At 42.9% G+C, this 23042-nt stretch overlaps 1 protein-coding gene across 1 annotated transcript in view; it reads left to right on the top strand.

Moving 5' to 3' along the window:
• Positions 1–23042, top strand: part of ALDH1A3 (aldehyde dehydrogenase 1 family member A3) — a 37366-nt gene that overhangs the window by 10564 nt on the left and 3760 nt on the right. The window contains exons 4-12 of the mRNA XM_074602132.1: positions 1526–1655; positions 3368–3429; positions 6165–6293; positions 8674–8787; positions 11863–11965; positions 12997–13181; positions 18581–18745; positions 20939–21096; positions 22281–22355. Coding sequence (XP_074458233.1) covers positions 1526–1655; positions 3368–3429; positions 6165–6293; positions 8674–8787; positions 11863–11965; positions 12997–13181; positions 18581–18745; positions 20939–21096; positions 22281–22355 — 1121 coding nt within the window. The remainder of the gene's footprint in view (positions 1–1525; positions 1656–3367; positions 3430–6164; positions 6294–8673; positions 8788–11862; positions 11966–12996; positions 13182–18580; positions 18746–20938; positions 21097–22280; positions 22356–23042) is intronic.

Raw genomic sequence — 23042 nt, 5'->3', positions numbered from 1 at the left:
AACAAGGCCGGGTAGGACCCAGGCTAAAACATGCTGCAGTTGGTAGAAGCCTTTAGACTCTATGGGCCTTGGACATCTTTCCAAATCGCGCCCACAGATCCTAGCAGCACAGAACTGCTGTCAGTCCATATCTAAGATCTTGGACCTGAGAGCTCACCAGTCTGATACTGCACTTTTGCACTTTGGCTCTCCTTATCTTCAGGGAAATGGGTTTATGACATTCAATGCTGGTAGATATGTTTAAGTTCCTGAACTGATGTCCCACTGAGGTCAGGAGGACTTAGCATACATGGGATGTGCTTAGAAGCCTGTACTTGCATGACTATCTTGAGCTGGGTCTCTTTCTCCAACACAGTGTCTCTTAACTGCATGACAGCCTTCAGTTTCAGCAGGACAAAACCAAAAAATCCAGGTCTGAAGGCAGTTCTGGCCAGGAAATAAAAGGGAAGGAAAAAAAAAAGTGTGTGTGAATACACCCTGTTAATTTTCTGCTCACTTTTTGATGTGACTTCAGAGGACCCTCCTTTTTCCATAATCCAGGACACTCATTTCAAGCTTTCTGCTGTCCTTCTGATCTGGGAGGGCTTGTTTGGCATTGTTATTTTTCACTGCAGAAAGCCAGCCGTAGCAGCCTTGGCTGCATGCTAAGTAATGACTTATAAAAATCAGTCGTTCTAGCAGACGTTCAGAGTGGATAACAATCCTAGTCATTCCAAGGGGAATGTCTGTTCGAGTGCTGTTTGGACCCTAATGTCTGTGGAAGATGACGGGGTATGACTTCATATGTAAACAAAGATGTTTCAATCTACCAAGGGATAGTACTTCCTTTATGGATGTGCTGGCCATTTGCACCAACATCCCATTTAATGACCTGAGCACAGAACAAAGCATTCACTGAGCTAATGTCCAGAACGGCGAGAAGGACACAGGCTGAGACTGGACTTCATTTAGAGCTGTTCAGCATCAGTGCAACTTCTCCCTTGCCTTAGTCTCATCACAGATCTGAGCCCAAAGGTTACTTTAACAGAACTCTGTAAAAAATGTGTTTTCTATCATCCTGTGGACAAAAGAGGCTTTTCAGAGGTTGGGTTTAGGGCTATGAAGTAGATTTCCAAAGTAAAGGAAAGGGGGTCTGACTGATTTCAGTGACACCATCTGGAATCCAGAACATCTGCATCAGGGGGTCAGTTACAGTGAAGTCATGACACTCGCATCGTTTCTGACTAGTGCCCCAGACCACAGCCCTGTGTTCCACCCACAGCCACCTTCTTAGGGCTTTCAGAAGATGCGTTTTCATTGCAATCCCTAAATAAAGCAACTTCTGTACGCATCAGGCTTATTGGGTCTAGTCTCTCTCCTACCTTATTTGTATTAACAAATTCATTCCTTAAATATAAGGGAGGGGAAGGAAACCCCGTGTCTGCAGCACAAGGCAAAATAAAATGGAGAAAGAATTTCTCTAAAAGCTTTTTTTAAGAAAAAAACATTGACTTGTCTGACAGTGAATGCAATTTGTTTTTTTCAGACTCTGGAAACAATGGACACAGGAAAACCTTTTCTGCAGGCTTATTTCATTGACCTAGAAGGCTGTATAAAAACACTCCGATACTACGCTGGATGGGCTGATAAAATTCAGGGCAGAACTATCCCAGTGGGTAAGTTCCTCCAGACCCAGTTTCGGAGCTGGCATGGGATCAGGCTTGAGAGGGTGGAAGGGAGGCCTGCTGGGAGGGAGATGCATGGAAAGGCAGGCTTCTGAAAACCCGCAAAGATAGCCTTGTGTTTCCTTTGTATCTCAGGGTAGAAAGGCTTTTAAGTAGATGTGTTTCAAGTTTTAAACTAATGGCAGAACAATGTGAATACCTGGACAGATCTCTGGAAAATAATGGATGGGCTCTTTTGTTGCTTTTTTAGCAGAGAAACCATTTTGGTTTTAATTCAGAGTAATTCTTCAAGAGAAAAACCCACACATCATAGGGGAGTTTATTTATTAGGTATCACTGAAACGAATTAAGATGCCAGAGAGTGGAAGGACAGAGGTACAGAGGTTTCTAGGGAGAATTGTATGGATGCAGCAGGGCCTGTGCTGTCCTAGATGCCACAGGGATGTGGCAGAGGGTTGATGTGGAATCCACCAGTGCCACCCACCTCTCTGATGTTCCTGTATCCCTGACAGTGCTGGCTCACAGATGTTTAGAGAAATCACGTAGTGCGTTTTCTTAAGTTTTATTAAAAAGAAGGTCTGAAATGTTGACTCCTCTCAGGAGCCAAAGGACTGAGCTCTTGGAGGGGCCCTGACGAGTTTTCTGACACTTGAAAGAGGTTTTTCAAAGTGTTTCCTAGGCTGCAGAGCTTGAGCGGCCACACTGCACTGTTGTGGCAGGGACAGAGCGAACACTTTGGCTCAGCTATGTAAGTTCAAATATGGTTTTGAGGAGAACAAGTCAAGACAATGGATGTGGTATGATGAGCAATATGGTGTCATGTCTAAATCAGCCTATTCTGTTCTTGCATGGGGGTGACCACTGAGGCTCTATGAAGGACAGGCACTGCAGATAGAAATTAGTCACCAGAGGAAGGGTTCTGAAGGGCTGAACTAGTTCAGCCTGCGTAGTGAGCAAAAGGAGCGATGTCAGTCATATAAACTGAGATCTGTCACCCTCATCCAGAATAACATGAAGCTTTGCTTGCCTGGACACTGCTCGTTGGTCCTGATTTGAGATCACTTCCAAAAACTGTAATTAGGAATGTTCATGTTTTCTCTCAGATCTTCTCAATGAAACTAGGTTTTTGGCAAGAATGAATTTGTAAGGAAAATATCCTTCTTGCTTTCTCTTTGAAAGACTAATAGCAGTATTTAAAGATGAATGGGATTACTTTACTCCCAGAGTTTCATCTTTTTGTGATTTCTTACCATAAATGCAATTCCTGTTACACTGAATATGATTCCTGTACAAAATGCGTTTAAAAAAATCTCTCCCTCAGGGAAAAAAGTGCTTTGCTTCTTTCAGTGAGACACAATCTGAATGAAATTTGTGCTTGCTCTTCAGTGTAGTAGGGAGTTATCCTCCACCTTAGCCTCAACGCAGGGAGATTGCAGAAGGAGTTGAACCCCTGGTTTTAAAAGGCTCCACTGTTAACGTAAGCAGTGTTTAGCTTTTGAGCTAACACAAGACCTGTTCTCAAAGAGAGCTCCATCAACCTGGCATGTTCCAAAGGCATGAGTTAAGATGAACAAATATAGCATTCTTTGTCTAATATGGTTTCAGTTCTGTGCCCAACCTGCTAGTGTGCAGTCGTCTTACACTCTTTCTACAGAAGTGAGGATTTTGACTGTTTTTTCTTCCTTTATTCTTTTGTCTTGCAGATGAAAATTTTGTCTGTTTCACCAGGCATGAACCGATGGGTGTCTGTGGAGCTATAACTCCAGTAAGTGGCAGTGATAATGCCCTGCATGTCCCTTAGAACTGGAAGAAGTACATGTGCACTCCCCATCTTACACTGCAGCCATTTGCTTCCTAGTTAAGTACAGCTGTTCTGCAGGAAACTCCCATCTCAGTTGCCTGATGTAGTTTCTTGTTTTACCCCCATGCCAATTGCTCTTGGCAACACAAAGTCCTCTGCAATGGAAGGGTGGGTCTCCTAATCAGATGCTCTGTTCCTCTCTAAGGCTGACACCAGCCACCAGAGACACCAGACAGAGCTCTCTGACTCTCGCACTGCTGGGACAACCATCTTGTCATTACATGTGCTAGCTTTTTGCTGCCTAGTGCTGATGCATGGTTTTTGAGTTTTAAATCATATCCGTTATTAATAACCCCGGCTGTTCTCTGAGCTTTCTGTCATTAAATCTCACTGAATAGAGTTTTCTTTTCCCTGAGGTCTCATTCACTGCTGGGGGGACAGTGTGGCTAGTTCTTGGAATACTTCCAGTTTTAGTATGTGTTGCTTACTCTGTTTAAACAGACAGCCAGGAAGACTTTAGAGCTACATGGGAGACATAGCTTGTTCTTGTTTGGTTGTAAAATCTTTGAACGTGGTATCCTACAGGCCCTGAGGCAAAGGGTGGTATGCCAAGATTCTCTGGATACTTGGATCAATAAGAATCCATGGAAGATTTTTACCTTTGATATAAGGTTATATAAGAGACTGAAAGAAATGCATATGGGGTATTGAATTTGCTGGACCCTGGGAATACCAGATCTGGTCCAGTTGCCGAAGATACCTGGGGAAATTTTACTTTTTCCTTTAGCAGGACTGAGCTTAAACCCCCGGTGATAAGATGGTACGGTCTAATTAGCAATGTCAGGGTGAGGCAAAGTGGGAGATGGTCAGTACTAGTAACCAGATATTTAGCTTGATGACTTCTGCACAGCTTTTTTTTGGCTGAACAAGCAATGTGACTCCTTGTGAGCAACTAGGATTTGTGACTCAAGATCAAAACATCAGGTTTCTCACATTGATCACTGGTTAAAAGGTGCCACCTTTGGCACTCAGCAATGCTTTTGGAAACTGTCCCTTTAAAAACCTACATGTAGGATGCTTTGGATGGCCACTATAAAGGGAAATAGTGGGACTTCTAATATTGCAGGTTGACCCTACATCAGCAATAAATGCAATAGAAAGTACAGAACCAAATTTGACTCGAGTTCAACAGTGTATTTGTAAAAAGGATGACTGGGGTCAACAAAACCACGTCTCTCTTCAGTTCACTTAGAGCAAATCCCCTCCAATTTTTTTCCAGTTTGATCTCTAACACCAACAGTCTGCGGGTTTGTATATTCCCACTTGAATTAAAGAGATTCTGTCGCTATTCTGCATATGTCTTCCAAGACCAATTAACGATCCTCCCTTTTTCCTGTGGCTTGACTATATTTAAACCAATGTTCTTAACAAGGGAAGCTGTTAGAAAGCACAGCATATGACTGAGCTTTATCCCAAGGTGGTGTTATGAGGCAGCCCTGGAGTCCTTTGCTGTTACTTTCACCATCCATTCTGCAGCAGAAAGCTCCTAATGGAGTTATGTCATGCTCTCAAAGTGTAGAAAAGTAGTGTGGGTGTGAATGGCGCAAGCTGCAAAGTCAGGCCTTCAAGAAGGCTTAGGAGAAAAAGACAAATGGGCAAATCATGGGATGAGGCCAATGGAGAAGATCACTGAAACGAAACAGGTCTGGGAAAGAGGAAGAGGCAAGTTGAAGAATAGCACATTAGACTAGATTCTGCTTTGTCTCAGGGCTGCTGGGTTAGAGCAGAACTCATCTCTTAAAAGCTACACTGCTAATTTGTTTGTAAGTGTGAATTTGTGGATTCCTAACATATTTGGCGGCTTTGTTGATAGTAAAGGCCCTTAGCTTGAGTCTTGACAAGAAGTCCCCTTACTGTTGGCCTGCTTCCATCATCCCTAAAGCAGCATTAATTATTTTTAATGAAGAAATCCTTTCTGCTGCCAAATGACCTTTCTGAGATTCAGCGTGAGCTAGATTTTCCACTTTTTGCTTAGGCTCCAAGACCTACAAATACACATGACCACGAAAGAGATTAGCTCAGAGGAAACTGATGTGGACTGGTTCCTAATTCCAAATAAGAAAACTAATTGGAAAGGAGCAATTTACAATTTGAAGGGAGGATAAGACCCCCCCCCTGGATTTTCATGACTGAACAACCCCTTGCAGTTTCCTAGTTATAAACCTGGAATTGAATGATATTGTATAACTCCTGACTACCGAGCCAATACCTAACACAGAAAAATGAGTTGTTTTTTTTTTTCTTCAATGAGCAGCTGCACCCTGTAATTCTCTCACATAAGGATGTTGTACAAAAATGATGTATCAGAACACCGCCTTTGACACGATTTCTGCGAACAGCCAAAATACTATACAAAGTGTGATCAAACTCCTATAAAGGGTGAGGTCACATCATGCAGAGGTTTGTCCAATTTACAGGATTAGCTTGAGGACTGCCAGCAATATTTGGGATCTCGGGGGAAATCAAAAAAAGTTATACTCTGTAGTCTAAGCAAACGCGGTATTGTAAGCAGCCACTTCTCTTTGTGGCTGTCCTCCCAGTTGCTTCTTTCTCCCTGAGCTGTGTGAAGGTGGGGAATATGCTGCGTTGGGAGCAGGTGACTGTGCTGGGTTGACCTGACCAGCCTTGTGTTCTTGCAGTGGAACTTCCCGTTGCTAATGCTAGTGTGGAAGATGGCGCCAGCGCTGTGCTGTGGAAACACTTTGGTTATTAAGCCAGCTGAACAAACTCCTCTCACATCGCTCTACATTGGCTCGCTGATCAAGGAGGTAAGGAAATCTGAACATCCCGTCTAGATACTGTTCTTTTCAGATCATAAGCAAGACTGTATTTTGAATTGGCTGTGTAGATTTTTAGGTTTTAAAGATGTTAAAGCCTCACAGAGGAAAGTGAGAACAACCTTTGTCTTTGGTCTTTTCTTACAAAGGCCTTCATGACTGGCAGTGGCTATCTGGGAGGTAGCAAAGATCACAAAACCTGTGGGTTTTTCTTTTTTTTCTCAGGAAGTTGCAGAGAGAAAAAAAATGGTGCTTTTATTCTCCTGCCTTGTCTTCTCCTCTCCCAAATGAGGGAAAGGCTACAGCTCAGTTTTATTAGACAATTGCGCAAAAAAGAGTGTGATTAGACAGCAGTGTTGAGTTTGTACCATTTTTAAGTGGGATAATTCAACCAAGACAGCATGCCATGGGAAACAATTCTTCATAATTTCTGCGGTTCATAGAACAATTTAGCTATCTCCGGCCTTTAAAGCCAACTTGGTACTAACATAAAGGGGAGATCATAGGTTGGAATTTCAAAATGTTTGTTTAGGGCTTGTTAGGTGCCCTCAGATCTATTAATCATATAGAGGTGGTGGGAGGTGCACAGTACCTTCTAGGACTGGTCAGAACACCAGCCTCCTATATCTATGTATGTGACTAATTGTGAGGAAAAACGAAAGGATTGTAGATACGCTTTTGCCTCTCAGCTGGAAAAGTCTGTTTGTTAGGCTCAGTCTAATGATAATGATGATTTTGTCTGTTCTTGTCTTAGCCTGGGAGAAAATAGAAGGATACCTTAATAATTGACACTTAGGGCTCCTCTGTCAGGAAAGGCAGTGCAAAAATACTACCAGTTAAGTATCTCCTGCAGTTAATTGACTTAATAAGGTTACACAAGATGAGTGAGCATAGGGTGCAGTTTTCATGACTTCTAGTTAGCCTTGCCACGCCACTGCTTTTTCACTCTGACATACAGCTCCACAAACACAGGCGTAGCATTCCCTCCAAATGCTATTCAGTTCTGATGGAGTTACTTTTTTAGCTGAAATTCTAAGCTGCCTGTTTCTCACAGTTGCCCTTCAAGGCAGAAATGTAATTAGAGCAGAATAATTTTATTTGAAGATGTTCCTTTCTCCACCCAAAATTAGCTAAATTCTTTGCAGTTTTTCAGAAGAATAAGTTAGACTTTTTTTTTTTTTCGTCTTTAAAAGGATGAAGAAGATGTTAACCCACAAGCAAAGCTAAGTGTTAAGTCCAATGAAATAATTTTGGTCCAACCAAAATATTTTGGCTTTCATTTTTGATGAAAAACAGAAAAAACTTTTTGGCTTAGGGTGACCCGAACCAATTTTTTTGCTTCCTTGCGGCTTTGCTACTGACTCCAAACACCATTACTTGCACAGTTTGACTTGCAATATTTTCTTGAAAATTTATTAGCCAAGATGCAAACTCTATTAAACTCACTTTTATCATTGTCACATCCACAGAAGAATGGGGGGGGAAAGGAAAAAAAACTCATGAAGGTAATCTTTTGCAAGGTTACATGAGCAATTACTTCCATTTTTTTTCTGTAGTAGGAAGGAGTAACTGGATTTATTGAGATTTTATATTAAAAAGCCACAAGAAATGAAGTGAATGCTTAATATCCTGCAATTCCATTGTTACAAAATGCAGGGAAAGCAACCTTATGCAATCAGTAGTAGGGGAGGGCTAGCCTGGAAGAGCATAATCCTTGAAACTTTTGTTTCAGGAAGTAAAAACAGGCCAGTAAGTCCTGTGCTTCTCCTCACACTAGAGTTTCACCTAAAGTTTTGTCATTTTTCTCTTTTGGCAAAATTACTAGTTGGCAAATCTAGGTTGTAAATGTGGTGGAAACTGGCATAAGTCTGTTACCATCTGCTCTTGTATTCCTGTTTTATTAGACCCATCATCTAGTGAGGTTTTACTGACTTCTTAATCCCTCTGGCCCCTGAAGAACCACAAATGTCAACCTTTGTTCAAAACAAACTTTCATTCAGTTACCCCTTGGCTTCAGCTGCACAGCAGTAGCTGGGGGCCAAGTTTGTCCAAAAGACTCACTCTCTTTTGACTTGAAACTGGGACTTCTCCAAGAATTCTTACTGAAACTTGGCATTTCCTAAGCATGGCTGTTACTTTCACCCACGTCTACTCCAGCTGGTAGCACACAGCCATGTTACTGGAAAGTCTGGAAAACAGTGATGTAGCTGGTAAGGGCTCCTTATCTGAAACTTACAATTTTTAATTGAAAGGAATATAGTGCAACTAATCCAAGCTTCTGGAGAACTGAACTGCAGCTCTCAGGAGTGCGGATCGGTTCCAGAGTGCTCAAAATAGCACTTTACAGAGCTGTATTTAACCTCTGTTTTAGGTGGGTTTCCCTCCAGGTGTGGTGAACATTGTGCCAGGCTACGGCCCCACAGCCGGAGCTGCTATTTCTACCCATCACAGCATTGATAAAATTGCTTTTACTGGGTCAACAAAGGTAAGTGATGGATTTAGCATAAAACACCTGCTGTTCCTCTTTGCATTCTCTTCTAAAACTGCCATCCATGTAAGACTGGACGAATGAAATGTCAGTGATTTTTTTTGTATAGCCAACAATGTTTTCCATCGCATTCCATGTGACAGGATTTCTCAGAAATGTTTGGGATTTGTCTAGTTCAGGTCCTTGTGCTTGTGATAATCCCACACCTCTGTAAGCTGTTTTTTGCCAAACCACCACATTTCTATAAAAACTGTAAGTAATAGATGCTCTGACAGGTAAGGCAATCAGTCTACAGGGGAGGCTGGCAAAGAGTTATCATCATGTCATTGACCTGATGGAGTTTCTGGGCAAGTTTGCCTGCCAGTCCTGCCCTGCATGCGTGTGCAACTGGAAAACATGTCAGTCAGAGCCCTGTACTGTTCTTCCTCGGCTTTAGTTACCTCTGAGGAACTAGGACTTAAATAAAAACACGGCCCCGTGCCTGAGGCTTCGTCTGCTGACGTGGATGCGATTAATGTTTGAGCTGCTTTTGAGACCTGTACAGTAAGGCACCTTCTATTCATTTTTTTCCTCTAAATAGCTACTACTGCCTTGCTTAGGGGTGGAAATGAGATTTCTACACCTACAGATGTCCTCTTCTGTACCTACATGGGGGAAAGGAGAGCATGGCTTGGCTGAGCCCATGGAATTGAGCACAGCTGTGGCATGCAAACAAATTTGTCTCCGTAATTACTGCTGCAAATCCTCAGACAACAGCTTGCTTAGAAACGTGAATGTTTTTCCACTCACTGCTCTAGATTTTTCTTGCAATATATACGCACCCCTTTGAAGAGGGGCAGTGTCCAAAGAATGTTGACAGCAATGGTTTCAGTTGAGGCAAATACAAGCTCTTCTCTTTTATTTCTTGAAGTAATGTTCTTCTTGCTGAGCATTTGCCAAATCCATCCATTCTTACGTCTATCTTCACAATGCAGAGTGTAATCTAATTGCATAATGATGACAAATTACCTTGAATGGTATTCTTGGTCGGTAAAGGTAACTCACCGAACACTCAAAAGCTCCTGCATTTAACAACAGTACCATCTAGTGGCTTTGAGTACATGCTAACTGCTTCGCTTATCCCATAGGAGAAGGTGTGTTAAGCCTCTGTTTCTGTACAGGGATCATGGGAACAAACACAAATGCAATAAAGTAGAAGTTCACAATGAGCTTTTACTCTCTTGATAGTTGGTCTAATCTAGGAGTTTACCCAGATACATGCTTCTCTCCAAATCCTAGATCAGAAACTTTTAGCCCAGATTAGATGCTGGCTGTGTGAGAACAATAGAGCTTATGGACTCATCCAGCCCACATGGGCCTGTTTGGGTCTTTAATGAAAAAGGAGTATCCAGTGGATTAGGGGCAGAAGGAAAACCTCAGCTGCTGGAGCCTGTAGGCAAAAAACTCCTATAGGCGCTGTGCTTGTTTTCCTAATCCATGGGTGTGCAGGAAACACCGAGGGAGACAGATTCTTTGCTAATGCATGTGTAATTTAGAAGTTTTTTCTTCCCCCTCCACCCATCTGTGAGTTCAGCTTCATCTCTGCAGTATTTGCAGCACAATGCTACTGTTTCTGAGCCAGGAAGTGAAGCTAATTCAAAATACAATTTGACTTAGTTTTTAAGCCCCATCTTGGGCTCAGTGCCAGCCTGGAAATACTCATCTTAAACTCCATAAGAGTTTTCCCATTTATATTTCTTCCTTTCCCGTAGTTTATTAACTTACTTCTCTTTGGCCAGCTAGCTTGTGGTAATGCCTCTTGCGAAGTTCTGTCTATCTGCAGCATGATGCATCACTTATTTCTGCTGTCTCTAGGCCCAGGCTGCTGAGTGACCAGACATGATCTGCACTGCTAGGTTCGAGTTACAAAGGCAAACCGTGAGAAATGCAGACCTATAACTGCCAGCCAGCTGCCACATGCTTTCCTTGCTCACAGCTCCACTCCAGGGCAACAGTATTTTTAGGTAGAAATAAAGTTAAGATTGCCATGTGCAAAGGTAAAATACAAGAAAACCAGCTACAAAATGAAGATATTCGTGTATAAGGTCACACTAACCAAAAATAACCTGCCTTAGCAATTGAAGCCCCTAAACAGTTTTAACTCATACTAACACAGTTAGATTACTAAATAGTTCTGATTAATGCTGCTCTTGTGAGGAATTCTGCGGGGTTTTTTTAAAGCATGAAGACAAATTGCTGGTTTGGTGTTACCAGTATAAAAAAAAAAAGCACAGTCAAAATTTTGGGAAAACATTTAATATGAAAGAATTCTTCTGTGTGTGTGGGAAACCCCTTAGTTTTGTATTACTTTGATTAAATTCTGAAAGCAGAGTAAATCCTTCCCTTCAGGAGAGGGTGGCCAGATAAATTCCCCCAGATGGTCAGAACAGGTTCTTGGGCAGAAAGTGCCACAGCAGAGCTAGATGGAGATGGAGTTTGTCTGTTGACACCTTCAGGTATTACCTTGGGAGGAACTTGTCTCAGCTACTCTTGTGTGTGGAGCAGCTCAGCCTCAGCTGTCAGAAAGTAGTTTTCTCCTAAATGCCAAAACCTTTACACAGGAGTGGTAATAGATAGGAATAGTGAGTTCTTGTCATTACCTTGGGAAGATCATAGAATGCTTCAGGTTGGAAGGGACCTACTCTGAGAAGCTGAATTACCAATTTTTAAAAGTAAAACCTGTGAACCTTGGAGCCCCATTGATTGCCGGTGTTGCTCATGAGCTTGCACGGGCTTGGCAATGCCTTGTTCTGCAGCTCTGGGCAGTACATAACTTGAGGATACAGTTCCTGTAGCTCTCCCACATAGCCTGCCCTTTCAGATCTGCCTGAACCAAACAGTAATTCTGGGGCTGGTTTTAACCCAACACATCACAGCAGTAGGAAAATCAAACCATTTAAGAGTACTATCCCTGACTTCTCCCTGCTTCAGCAACACACCAGGTTCTTCTACCCTTGTTAGCATCACACTTGACACACTGAGCTAAGGCTTTCAGGGGAAACAGCTCGTGTCCTCTGTGTCTCAATGCTACAGGTTGGAAAACTGATCAAGGAAGCTGCTTCTAAAAGCAACCTCAAAAGGGTGACATTAGAGCTTGGAGGGAAAAACCCCTGCATTGTGTGTGCAGATGCAGACTGTAAGTATTGGCTGCTGTGTTTATTTGCTGTAAGATGCGATGAGTGTGGTGCTTTTGTGTGCCTCTGCTGTCCTTTGGCAGCTAGCAGGGCTGGTGTTTGCCACTACATCCACCCCGGAGCCTGGAGGAAACCCCTGTCCAAGAGCAGGATGCAGTTCTGCTTTGCTGGAGCTCTTGCCCAGCACAGGGACCATTCCTATGGCAAATGAGCAAACCATTATACTGTTGCCTTCCCTGGGGATGGCTGCAGTTGCAGATAAATCTTGCATTTGTGCTTTTCTGCTGTTGTAGTGCCTTTTTGGTTGGCAGTACTGCAGAGCTTGAGCCAAGCAGTGGGGAAAGCAGTTTTCTAAAATGCAGCCCCTCTGCAGGTGTTCCTATGACAGGGGAGTTTTGTAGGACCCGATCTAATCCAGCCTTCACCTCTATTCTGGGGCTCTGCAGGACTTATTTCATGTGTTCTGTTGTGACTTTGTTGTGTTAGTGAGTAGTGGTAGGAGATATGTGTAACCTGCGACCAACAAAGTGGTTGGAAAATCCTGTTTGGTTTGAGGAAAACATTCTCCACTCTCCTGCACAGCACAGCAGAGGTTGAAAGCCAGAGACATTTGTGCCATCTGCTAAAAATAAGCATTGCAAGGACCTGGTCTGAACTGGCTGTACAACAGAAGGACACACTGCTTTCTAAACAATCACTACTGAAACTAGTCTTCAGGAACAAACGCACCCTATCTAGGAATCCACATCTGAATTCCCATGGCGAGAAAAACTGGTTGCTGCCCTCAGTGAGTCCTTGTGGAAGAAAGTATCTGGGGCTATGGCAGACAAAAGGCAGGAAGGGGGGGTGGAAATAGTAAAAGATCTGGTCTGGGGGGAGTGTGAGGTCTTGCGAGTGCCTTCAATGGGTGTGGACCATTGTCAGCATTTTTTAAGGAGGCTTTCAAGGGAGAAAGGAAAAAACAAGTCTGGAAACACTGGAAGGCTGAAACTGTGCATGTGGTAACACTTTTCCCTCCTGGGCCATGTTGCAGTGGATTTGGCAGTGGAATGTGCCCATCAAGGCGTGTTCTTCAATCAAGGGCAGTGCTGCACGGCTGCCTCACGAGTGTTTGTGGAGGAGCAGATATATCCGGAGTTTGTCAAGCGCAGTGTGGAGTATGCCAAGAAGCGACTCGTTGGAGACCCCTTTGATGCCAGAACTGAACAAGGGCCCCAGGTAACTGTGTGCCTGAGAACAATTGTTGTTTGGTTTTTGGTTGTGTTTTTGTTTGATTTTCCTTGTGTAAATATTATCCTTGCGAATATGGTCCCAGCAGAAGCACTGAGGGGTGAGTAATGTATCATGGCTTTATTTTTCTCTCTATTTTAAATACCAATTAATCACAACTGCTGAAATGTTATGTTGTAATTTTTTTAAACACAAATGTATTTAATTCACTTCTTATCCAGTTTTATGGAAGGGGATGTCTCCCTGCTACAGTAATACAAAGCACGTTGCAGTGAGCAATAGCAATGCACAGAAGAGTAAAGCTGCAGAAACGGCCATTCAGCCACTTGGCTGTGTTGGTGATGACAAGTAGTTAGAGCCCAGGGACTCCTGAGTCCCCACTTTCCCTCTTCTCCTTCCCCCCTTTCTGATCCTTTGGAGAAGTTTCAGCTGAGTTAAGAGGAAGAGCAATGCCAAGCTGCTGTCATGACCAGCCTTGTCAATGCTTCCAGAGCCTTCCTCATTTTTTCCTTCCAAAGCAATCCGAGCTGTGGTGGAGAGCTCTGGAGGAAGATGATCCCAGGGTCAGATCTTCTAACACAGTCACTGTTTGCTACCAAAAATAAAGGGGTAATCCCAGGAATCTATAACCTAGGTCTCCTGTTCTCAGTACTGCACTGTTTTTCTTCCTTGATGCTATATAGGATCCCTCAGAGAAGGGATAACTGGCCTTCCCTTATCTGGATCTAGGCCCGTTTACACATGATCCATGCATGGCAAAACCTTATTGCATGTCCTCATGCATGGGCAATAAGGTAATGTACATCCCCTCTTCATGGTGGGGGCTGCATCTACCCCTGTAACTTGCCTAGAAAGAGATCTGAAACTGCTCAACAATTTTAGGAAAATAATCCCATGCTGGAACTTTCTTCAGCAGAGATGAGCTGACCCTCAAACTGTCTGCTCTTGCCTTCTGTTAAGGGCTCTCAGACTTTCTGGTTGGTTGGTTTGTTTGTTTTAAAAGAATATCATCATAAACCTTATCCAGCATTAGCAGTAAGCAAGCTGCATTTTTAGTTAGTCCCATCAGGACCATGTTCACCTGGCTGCTCTGACAGAGACCATTGATTTCATGAGAACAGCCCCTGAAAGTCATAGGGAAGTAGCTGTGAGGTTTTAAAGGGTGGAACACTCTGCAGTGAGAAGAACGTGTAGAACTGGGCTGCTTATTTCAGTTTGTCCATGCTCCCAGCTCTTGCTAGGCTGTCAGAGCACTTCCCAGTGCCTTAAGGGGAAACTGCATACAGAGCTATAATTAAGGGGAACAGTAAGTCAGAATAGCAGCGTCTGGTCAGATTTTAAATATGGCCCATCTGTCCTCTTCCCCTGTTCCGGCTTACCTGTTACGCTTGCATCTAGGAGAGACAGCATACCCCCCCACACACCTGAACTTCTCTGCATGCAACTGTCAAGCCCAAGATGGGAAGGTGTTGAGAGAGTGGGAGGAAACTGTTAATCCCAAAGCTTTCGTGTGGCTGCCAGTGCAAAGGAACAACCACTTCCTCTGCAGCTATGGTTGCTCGCTCTCTGGAGCCTCTGCTGTAAGATGCAACACACAGAAATTCAAGCAGAAGAGAGAAATGATGCAGTGTCACAAGGGCTTAAAATACCTCCAAAAGTAGCAGAGATTCGCACCTTCCCACAAGTTACTGTTCAAATGTGAAGCTTCCAGATCAAAATTTTTCTCTGTTCCTGAAGTAACCTATTCTGCTGTGAGTTTTTATTTATCTTGAACTGATGGGTAAGGGAAGAATCACCAGGAAAAATAATCTTGCTTCCTCTTCTTCATCTCTCCCTGCCAGGCCTCAGTTGCTTCAGGTCCAGGTCATTGCTTTCATTCTCCTCTGTGTGGGTAAGGGTGATTATATACGACAGCATTACAAAAATGGCCACATGCTGCTGTATAGACCCCATTCTGGGGTGATTGCTGGCTTAGAAGCCAACAGTGGGAAGGAGCTGGAGCCAGCCTTTAGGCTGACAGTGGTTGTAGCCTATGATCTTTTTGGTTCTACTTCAGCTCCAAGTGCTTGTAGCCAGACAACAGGACCTGCGACTTATAGAGAGTCTAGAAAGTCTAAAATAGGAGCGCCTCTGCAGTCCAGACTTCGAGCTAGTGTTTCGTGAAACCAAGCTGCACCGTCACTGAGCATAGTGCTCTAAGTAGCTACTGAGGCAATCTGATGCAGGACAGCATGGGGACAGCAGGGACAATACTGTTCCACACGAACTTAGAGTTGATGTGAGCTCGTCCTGGAAAAGTGTTTCTGTCTGCAGCTGTTTGTTCTTATATTGCACTGCACTTATGAACTAGATTGGGGAATTGGCTGATTCGGGTCTCATCCAGCCTTTTTGAAAGTGGGGAAGAAAGGTTTTACTCAGGTCAGTTCCCTGATGTGGATTGCTGTGCACTGGCATGGATGCTTGTGGCATGGGTGTGGGGAAAAGACTGTGTCAGCTGCAGTATTGGGTTATGCTGATACAAACTGCACTGCTCTGACCAAAATTAGGTCAAATTTAAACAGTATTGAATTAAAACAGAAATGACGCATGCTTCTGATGAGACTTCTCCAAAACTCACATGTATCTGACTATGTTTGCTGGCTGGAATTCAAAAGACACCACAAGAAACCTGAGGGGTGACCAGGACTGTTTGAGTAGAATGCCAACCTCAAATGCAGACCAAAGGGCATTTTTTAACTATGGATTCCTGTGAGTTGTATGTATCATAGGAAGTAGTAAAGTAAATCTGCACAGATGGCAAACTGGTTAACCAGCGCATTATACAATTGCGAACAGCAGACTGCTTTAGATGAGACTAACGTCCTGGTGTACTGGCCCTGGTAACAGGGATTAGATTAGAACAAGACTAGACTAGTTTTGTTACCATAGAACCCCAAATACTGGGATTTGTGGACTATAAGGCCTGGTCTACAGGAAGGAAATAAGTACTAACACTGTCTCATGTCACTTGCCAGACAGAAGTTTTTCAGCCCAAAACCTATTGTTTGTTTTTTAAGACTGTGAATATTTTCCTTAGAGTGTAGACATTTGTGTACTTTAGGATTAAAGCGTGAAAGTAAAATACATAAGCAGAAGGAGTATGTGTCTAACAGTCAGTTGGACGCAGTTGTGGGGTTATTCTGTAGGATGGCAAACGCTAGGTTTGGAAGAGCAAAAACTGCTCCTTGTCTGAAATGAAGCAAGATATGAAGATTTGGGGGTTGTCAGATTTTCAGCATTGCAGTGGTCATTAGAAGCCTTCCTCTCTTTTGAATGAGATGGACAAATAGTAGAATCTGGTCTAGCAAATCATGTGTTTTTAATAGAAGTCAATGCTTGAACCATAAATAATGGTGGAGTAGGGGACAGAACTTAAACAAGCCTTGCAAGCTCTAGTTACAATGACAAACAGTTCCACCCTTGCGTGTCATTTTTACAAATGTTTTCTTTCCCCAGTGTCTTTTCATCTAACTATAGTTTGCCTTGCAACAAGTCACAGCTGTATAAATATCCTTGTTTTGTTTTCTGTGATGTGAAGTGGATGAACTGGATTGGTCTGGATCACAGACATGCCAGGATGGAAAGCACTTGCAGATATTTTCAAATTATTTACATTTGGCAACTAAGCAACCAGACAAATAGATAATATGTATGACACCTGCCAAACTTATTATGTGACACTCACTATCCTACATGAGGGCACACGTTTCCTTGTGCAGTAGCATGTATCAAGTGTTTTCTTGGGTAGCGTCTTAACACACGAGAGAACATGAGCACTTAGTACAAGTTATCCGCAGTGCATGGGATACGCACATCTGTGTGGCAGGAGATGTGCTGTTCTCTGTGTTCGCTGTGTACCAGAAGTACCCCAAGGACACCCTCCTGAAGCTTTGATATTTGTCTAAAAGCATGAAAACTTGGATTGTGTGTGGCCAGGATTAACTAGGGACAGGATATAGTCTGTAATCTGGAGGAGTCGAGTGTGGAACACTCCATGTAAACAGTCCCAACTGGCAACTGGCCCCGCTGAAATAAAAACAGATGCCTAGGGAGTGGTATTGAACCAGTACAAGCATCTGGAGATACCTGGCATTCAGAATAACCTCCCAGGCTGCCAGGGCACCTTGAACCAGTGGGTGGAGTCTTTTATTTAATCACCTCAATGAATTTGTTGAGGGTTTTGTTAGTTTTACTTTTTTTAACTGTCTCCATAAGCCTTTTACCATCTGTAATGTGTGCTGTGATGAGGTGTTTCATCATTTAATTATGTATCATGCGAATAGCCACATCTGTTTCTTCAAAACCTGGCAATACCTGCAGTACACTGCTGCATGTGGAGCACAAAAGAAGGACCAGTACTGCTCAGAAGTGCTGTGGGCTTCTGCATCTCTTCCCAGCACGTGACGCACTGTGCTTGTGGAGAACCTGCTGTCTCCTCCAAGTCTTGGTGCAGGGCTGCACGGCTGTGTGAATTCAGTGTCCTGTAACTGGAGTGGCTTTTCCCCACCTCTATCAAAACCCCTAGTTTAAAGGCAAGTAACACAACAGAACTTGCTGTTTGAGATTACTGCATGTTTATGTGTGGGGAAGAGTTAGACAAGGTTGGTAGTTAAAAGAGAGGATACAGCTCCCAGTCCAGAGAACCAGCCTGGGATGGTACTAGTCTCTAAGATCCATGAAAGGTGATTCTGATTTTAAAAGTATGGCTTCAGTGCAGTAGTTGTTCTGAAGTCACCCCACTAACAGGGCTTATCTTTGGGGCTGTTCGTATAGTGTGCATGTGTGGAAAGAGATGGAGTCAGAGCTTGCTGTGTTCTTCACAACAGGTAGTTGTGGGTAAAGCTGCACATCACAGCAAAGTTGACTTAACAGTTTATATACCCCGATTCTCCTACCCTTGCTCTGGTTCTGTTGCTGGTCACATCCCTTGCTGAGCTGCCTGAGGGTGCTAGCCCAGCAAAACCCATCTCAGGCTTTTTGCATGGTGCTCCTGAGCTAAATCAGAGTATGGATGTCAGTAATTCCCAGAGCTGGCGTGAGGTGAGCTGTGGGAGTGTGTGATCAGGATGCAGAGGAAGGTAAAGTGGGGAGACCCCCTCCATGTGGCAGCAAGCTATTAAACTATCGCGTGTAACATCACCACCTGTTTTCTGTGGCTCAGGGCTGTGCACGCATCCTGTCTTTCAGGCTGCATATTGCCTGAGTGCCGTATCATAGGAGGAGATGTAAACTTACCCGGTATGACAGTGCCCTGCAAATGTACCCCCGGGCCGCTTACCGTGACTCCGGTCTCTGGAACAGTGATAATAAAGGTGCTGCTGTCTGTTTCTTTTCTTTTTTTCTGACAGATTGACCAAAAACAGTTTGATAAAATCCTGGAGCTGATAGAAAGTGGGAAGAAAGAAGGGGCTAAGCTGGAGTGTGGGGGTCTTGCCATTGAAGACAGAGGCCTGTTTATAAAACCCACTGTGTTTTCAGAGGTGACTGACAACATGCGTATCGCCAAAGAAGAGGTACAGTACCAGTCACCTGAACCTTTGTATGTATTTACTGCTGTAAATGAGAAAGAAAACAGGTATAGTTGTGGTTTGAAGTGAAAACCTGAGGAGAATAGAAGTTTCACTTATTTCACTTATTTCGGTGTTCTAACAACTACCTAATGCTGAAATCCATTCTACTAATGAAGAATTTGCAAGGTAAGCTTTGATTTGGAGCATATGTGTATGTATGTGAATTGTGAGAGGAGAAGGGGGAGAGCAGAACAGGCAAAAAAAACCCCTGTCAAAATGTTTTAGCAGCAATTTTTGTGCAATCAATAGGTGTCTGTTTGCCAGCCCTCTCTAATGCCTTGCTGCTTTCCCCCATTTTGTTTGCTTCCCTGTAAGTGTACTCACTGGACAATACCAAACACGGATAAAAACATCGTAGTTAATACTACCCTAAAGCTTTTCAGTCTCATTTCAGGAGAACTTGATATAATGCAAAGTACAAGCACATGCTATAAATGCTGCTTCTGAATAAGAAATAGTGGTGATGGAGAGGTTTCTGTCTTAATCCTTGATTTTAAATATAAATACCTGAATAAACATAACTGAAACTGTGGCAGGTTGGAGCAATTCTATGTATTCTTTGCCCTGAAGTTTAAAGGTTTTCTGAAGACAGAGTTAAGCTCTCCCACTCTATGCAGACGGATGGCCGTGCATAGAGTGTGCTCTTACACACCTCTTATTACTGAGTGGACTTGAAATTGCTCAGCTGTGGTACGTGCTGATTCGAAGTGACAGAGGACAGTTTGTTCTTTTTCCACTACTTTGCAAAGAAGGTGTTGCTTTATTGCAGAAAGGTGGGACAAGAACTCTGGGACCTGAAGCTGTTGAGGAGGGAAGGAATGGCCCTGCTATGCTGCTACTAAAGAACTTTTCTCAAGTAGCCTTAGCATCTGAAATAATCCCAGATTCGGTTCTCATGGTGAAATTCCCTGAGGCTGACCATTTTTTTCCTATATGAAAACATGGTTGAAGCCAACAAAGTGCAGATCTAATACCCTGGCTTTCATTATTCATATGCAGAAAAATTGAACAAGCTGCATGTGATTAGATCCTGTGATATTCCTTTGAAATAGAAGTTAATCTACTTTTCATCATGTTCCGCAATGGAAAATAAGTAGTTGCCAAAGTTTAACTGGCATTTGTATTTTATATTTCAGCCTAGTGCTTTTTATGGGGCTGCTTACCATTCACTCCTGGCAAAATGTTTAGATGTCTCAGATCTGCCACAGAATCTCTAAGGAACCTGGGAAAGATATCAGCCGGTCTGGGCATGAGTTACATTCTAAAAATAGAGGGAATAAGAGCAGAAAATCCCATGACAGGCCTTTTTGTAATGAACTGACTCCAAATCCCAAGTCATGATTCATGAAGCTTATCCAGTTTCATTCATTTGTAGTTTTGTTGCAAAAGGACGTCTGGCCTTTGCCTAGGATCAAGGCTTCGGTTAAGTACCCGGGTCTCCCAGAACAAAGAAATTTAGAAACAATTGTATGAGCCTAAAGGCCAGGCAAACTGCTTAGCCTGGCCCTCAAGGTGGCACAAGTGAGCCTGTATCTCACCTTCGGTGGGGGTTTATTGTCCTGCAAGACAATGCTGGCGAGAAAAGGGCCCCACCTTTGATACTGGACTCGATGAGAGATTCCATCCCAGAAGTTGGGAAGTATTGTGTATGCCTTTATACCGGCAAGCTGGGCAGCCAAGTTTGGGACAAACACATACATGGTAAATGCACCACATGCAAATGTACCGCGTACAATGACAAAATCAAGAGTTTAAACCAAGGAAGAAAACTTGCAGTCCTTGAATACATTAATTACTACTTGAGTATGTTCAGCTTCCGAATTCAAAAGGGGAGTTGTAAATGAAGCAAGGATGAATCATTTGGCACTTGTCCAGATATAACTCTGCTTATTTTGATTGTTATAGGTGATCCATTAATTGTTGGATCTTAACATATATTTACTACAGCACGTCACTGTACTTCCTTTGAAGTCAGTTTAATTAGTAGTTTTTAAGAGACTCTATCAGTGACTTCGAGAAGGCTAGGATATAACATTTTAAATATAGTATCCAAACAAAGCATCTGATTCTGATTACTTCAAAATTACCATGATTAGTGAAGGTTGTCCTGTACTAATGTTTAATTTATATGTGCAGATTTTTGGGCCAGTTCAGCCAATTATGAAGTTCAAGAGTCTGGAAGAGGTCATAAGAAGAGCCAACAGTACTGAGTATGGACTTACAGCTGCTGTGTTCACAAAGAATCTGGACAGAGCATTAACGCTGGCGTCCGCATTGCAATCGGGAACTGTCTGGTAAGTGTGGGACCAGAGTGTGGGCTGGGATTTTGTTTCCTGGGAGGGGAGAGGGATGTACAATTTGGAATCGTGTGTAAGTGCTGGAGGTAAGATGTATTAGTAGCCCGCTTAATTCTTCATATTCTGCTCAGAAGCAACATCCATTCCTCAAAATAAGGTGGTGAGGAACAGACAGTCTGGCAAGAAATGGACTGTTTGTTCAATCGATGTAGTAGTTCTTCATCTGGAAAACTCTGAAAATGTAGGGTTGTAGTAAGTTCCACCAGACATGATGCCTTTCAAAATCCTGTATGTAGAAAAAAGCAATTCTGAGGATCTTTAGGTAGCATCAGATGGACTATTAGCTGCACAAATCAATATGGACAGTAGATGGCATCACACCACTGTCAGAAAGATAAGCAGCTAGTTTTGCTTACAAAATTTCTTATTCTATATTAGAATCATTTTAAAGATGGAATCTTGATTATTTTTTTTTCCCCACTAAAGATAGGAATTTGATCTGATGTCTGATTTTGATGCGTACAGAGGATTGATTTCAAGAGTTGGTGCCAGAAGAATCTGCCTCTGAGCAATATTTACATTAAAATGGGGTGTTGGGCTGTGAAGGATACACGCGCTGCACATACACGAAGGCGCAGTCCTACAGCACCAAGCCATACTTGTCTCACTTCAGTCATTTGGTCTTACTGAGACGCTGAGGAAATATCTGCATTAGCTTTTTCTACTGAGCGTCTACAGAAATGGGGCTAGTGACACATTGTCTAATGCAGTCCAACTTTTTTCTATACCTGGAAGTAGATGGTGGGGCCTGCTTGTGAGTGTTTAGACAGCTTTCTGAGTAAACATGTTCATTTCAGAATGTGCTGCATTAAACTAGGGAATAGGTTGTACCATTTATTTTAAGCACAGCTCTGAACACAGCATCAATTCCAGCTCAAGCATGAGTGTCTTAGCCATAAGAGACTATGAAGTGAGATCCAGGTCAGACTGAGTATTACTCAAACATTTTCTGTTTCTGTAGCAAAATAAGATTTTATTTCTAAAATCTGATTTCAAGTGAATGAACTGTATAAAGATAAAACTGACAGATTTCAGCCTTTTTGTGGTGGTGGTGGTGTTGTCATCATCTTGCTTCTCCTTTGTATTGAATTGTCTTTTTACAATTGATGTTTTTCTTGTAGGATCAACTGTTACAATGCGCTCTATGCACAGGCTCCTTTTGGTGGCTTTAAAATGTCAGGCAATGGCAGAGAACTGTAAGTTTGGGGCAATATTTTGTTTATATGTGGATGGTGAACGCAATATAAATTGTGACTCAGTGAAAGTATCGTTGAATTTGCTTTTAAACTATCAGGCCTGCAGTATGCTGCACAGGGAAGTGCTAAGCCAGTACAGCGTGGATGTAAAGCACAGATGTGAGAATGTGAGTGGTGCCTTTAGGACTACCTTCATCTGCTTTATAAGCTCTTAATAACCAGTTCAGTCAATTCCATTTGCAAGTATTTTTCTTTACCAGTTAGGGTTTTCAATCAAGGGAGAAGTATGTCACTTTGGCTGGGGACACTGGTACCCACCCCAAACCTCCTCCATCTTTATACGGTTGTATCTGGGTCTCGCTTGACTGCTGTATCATTGCTCCTAGTTGGACGTTTTTCACCTCTGCCTTTCTAATCTTGGAGCTAGAACAACAAGGAATGATCTCCAAAATCATTCTGTCTCCCATCTTCCAAGCTTGCTACTAAATTACAGAAGGACCCCCTGTCCTTCTTCCCCAGCCTGACTTCTTACAGCGTAGCTGCCAGACATTCCAGCTCTACTAACACAGCAATTTTTAAACCAAGGTCACCCTATAAGTTAGAGCTGAGAAATTGACTTAAATCTTAATTTTCTTCTCATTTTTGTTACACCATTCAGAAGACTCTTCAGAGGAATCTAATGCACCT

The sequence above is a fragment of the Larus michahellis genome, chromosome 9, assembly GCF_964199755.1.
Source record: "Larus michahellis chromosome 9, bLarMic1.1, whole genome shotgun sequence".
Classification (NCBI taxonomy): Eukaryota; Metazoa; Chordata; class Aves; order Charadriiformes; family Laridae; genus Larus; species Larus michahellis.
The sequence above is the reverse complement of the archived record's forward strand: the minus strand, read 5'-3'. Positions and strand labels throughout refer to the sequence as shown.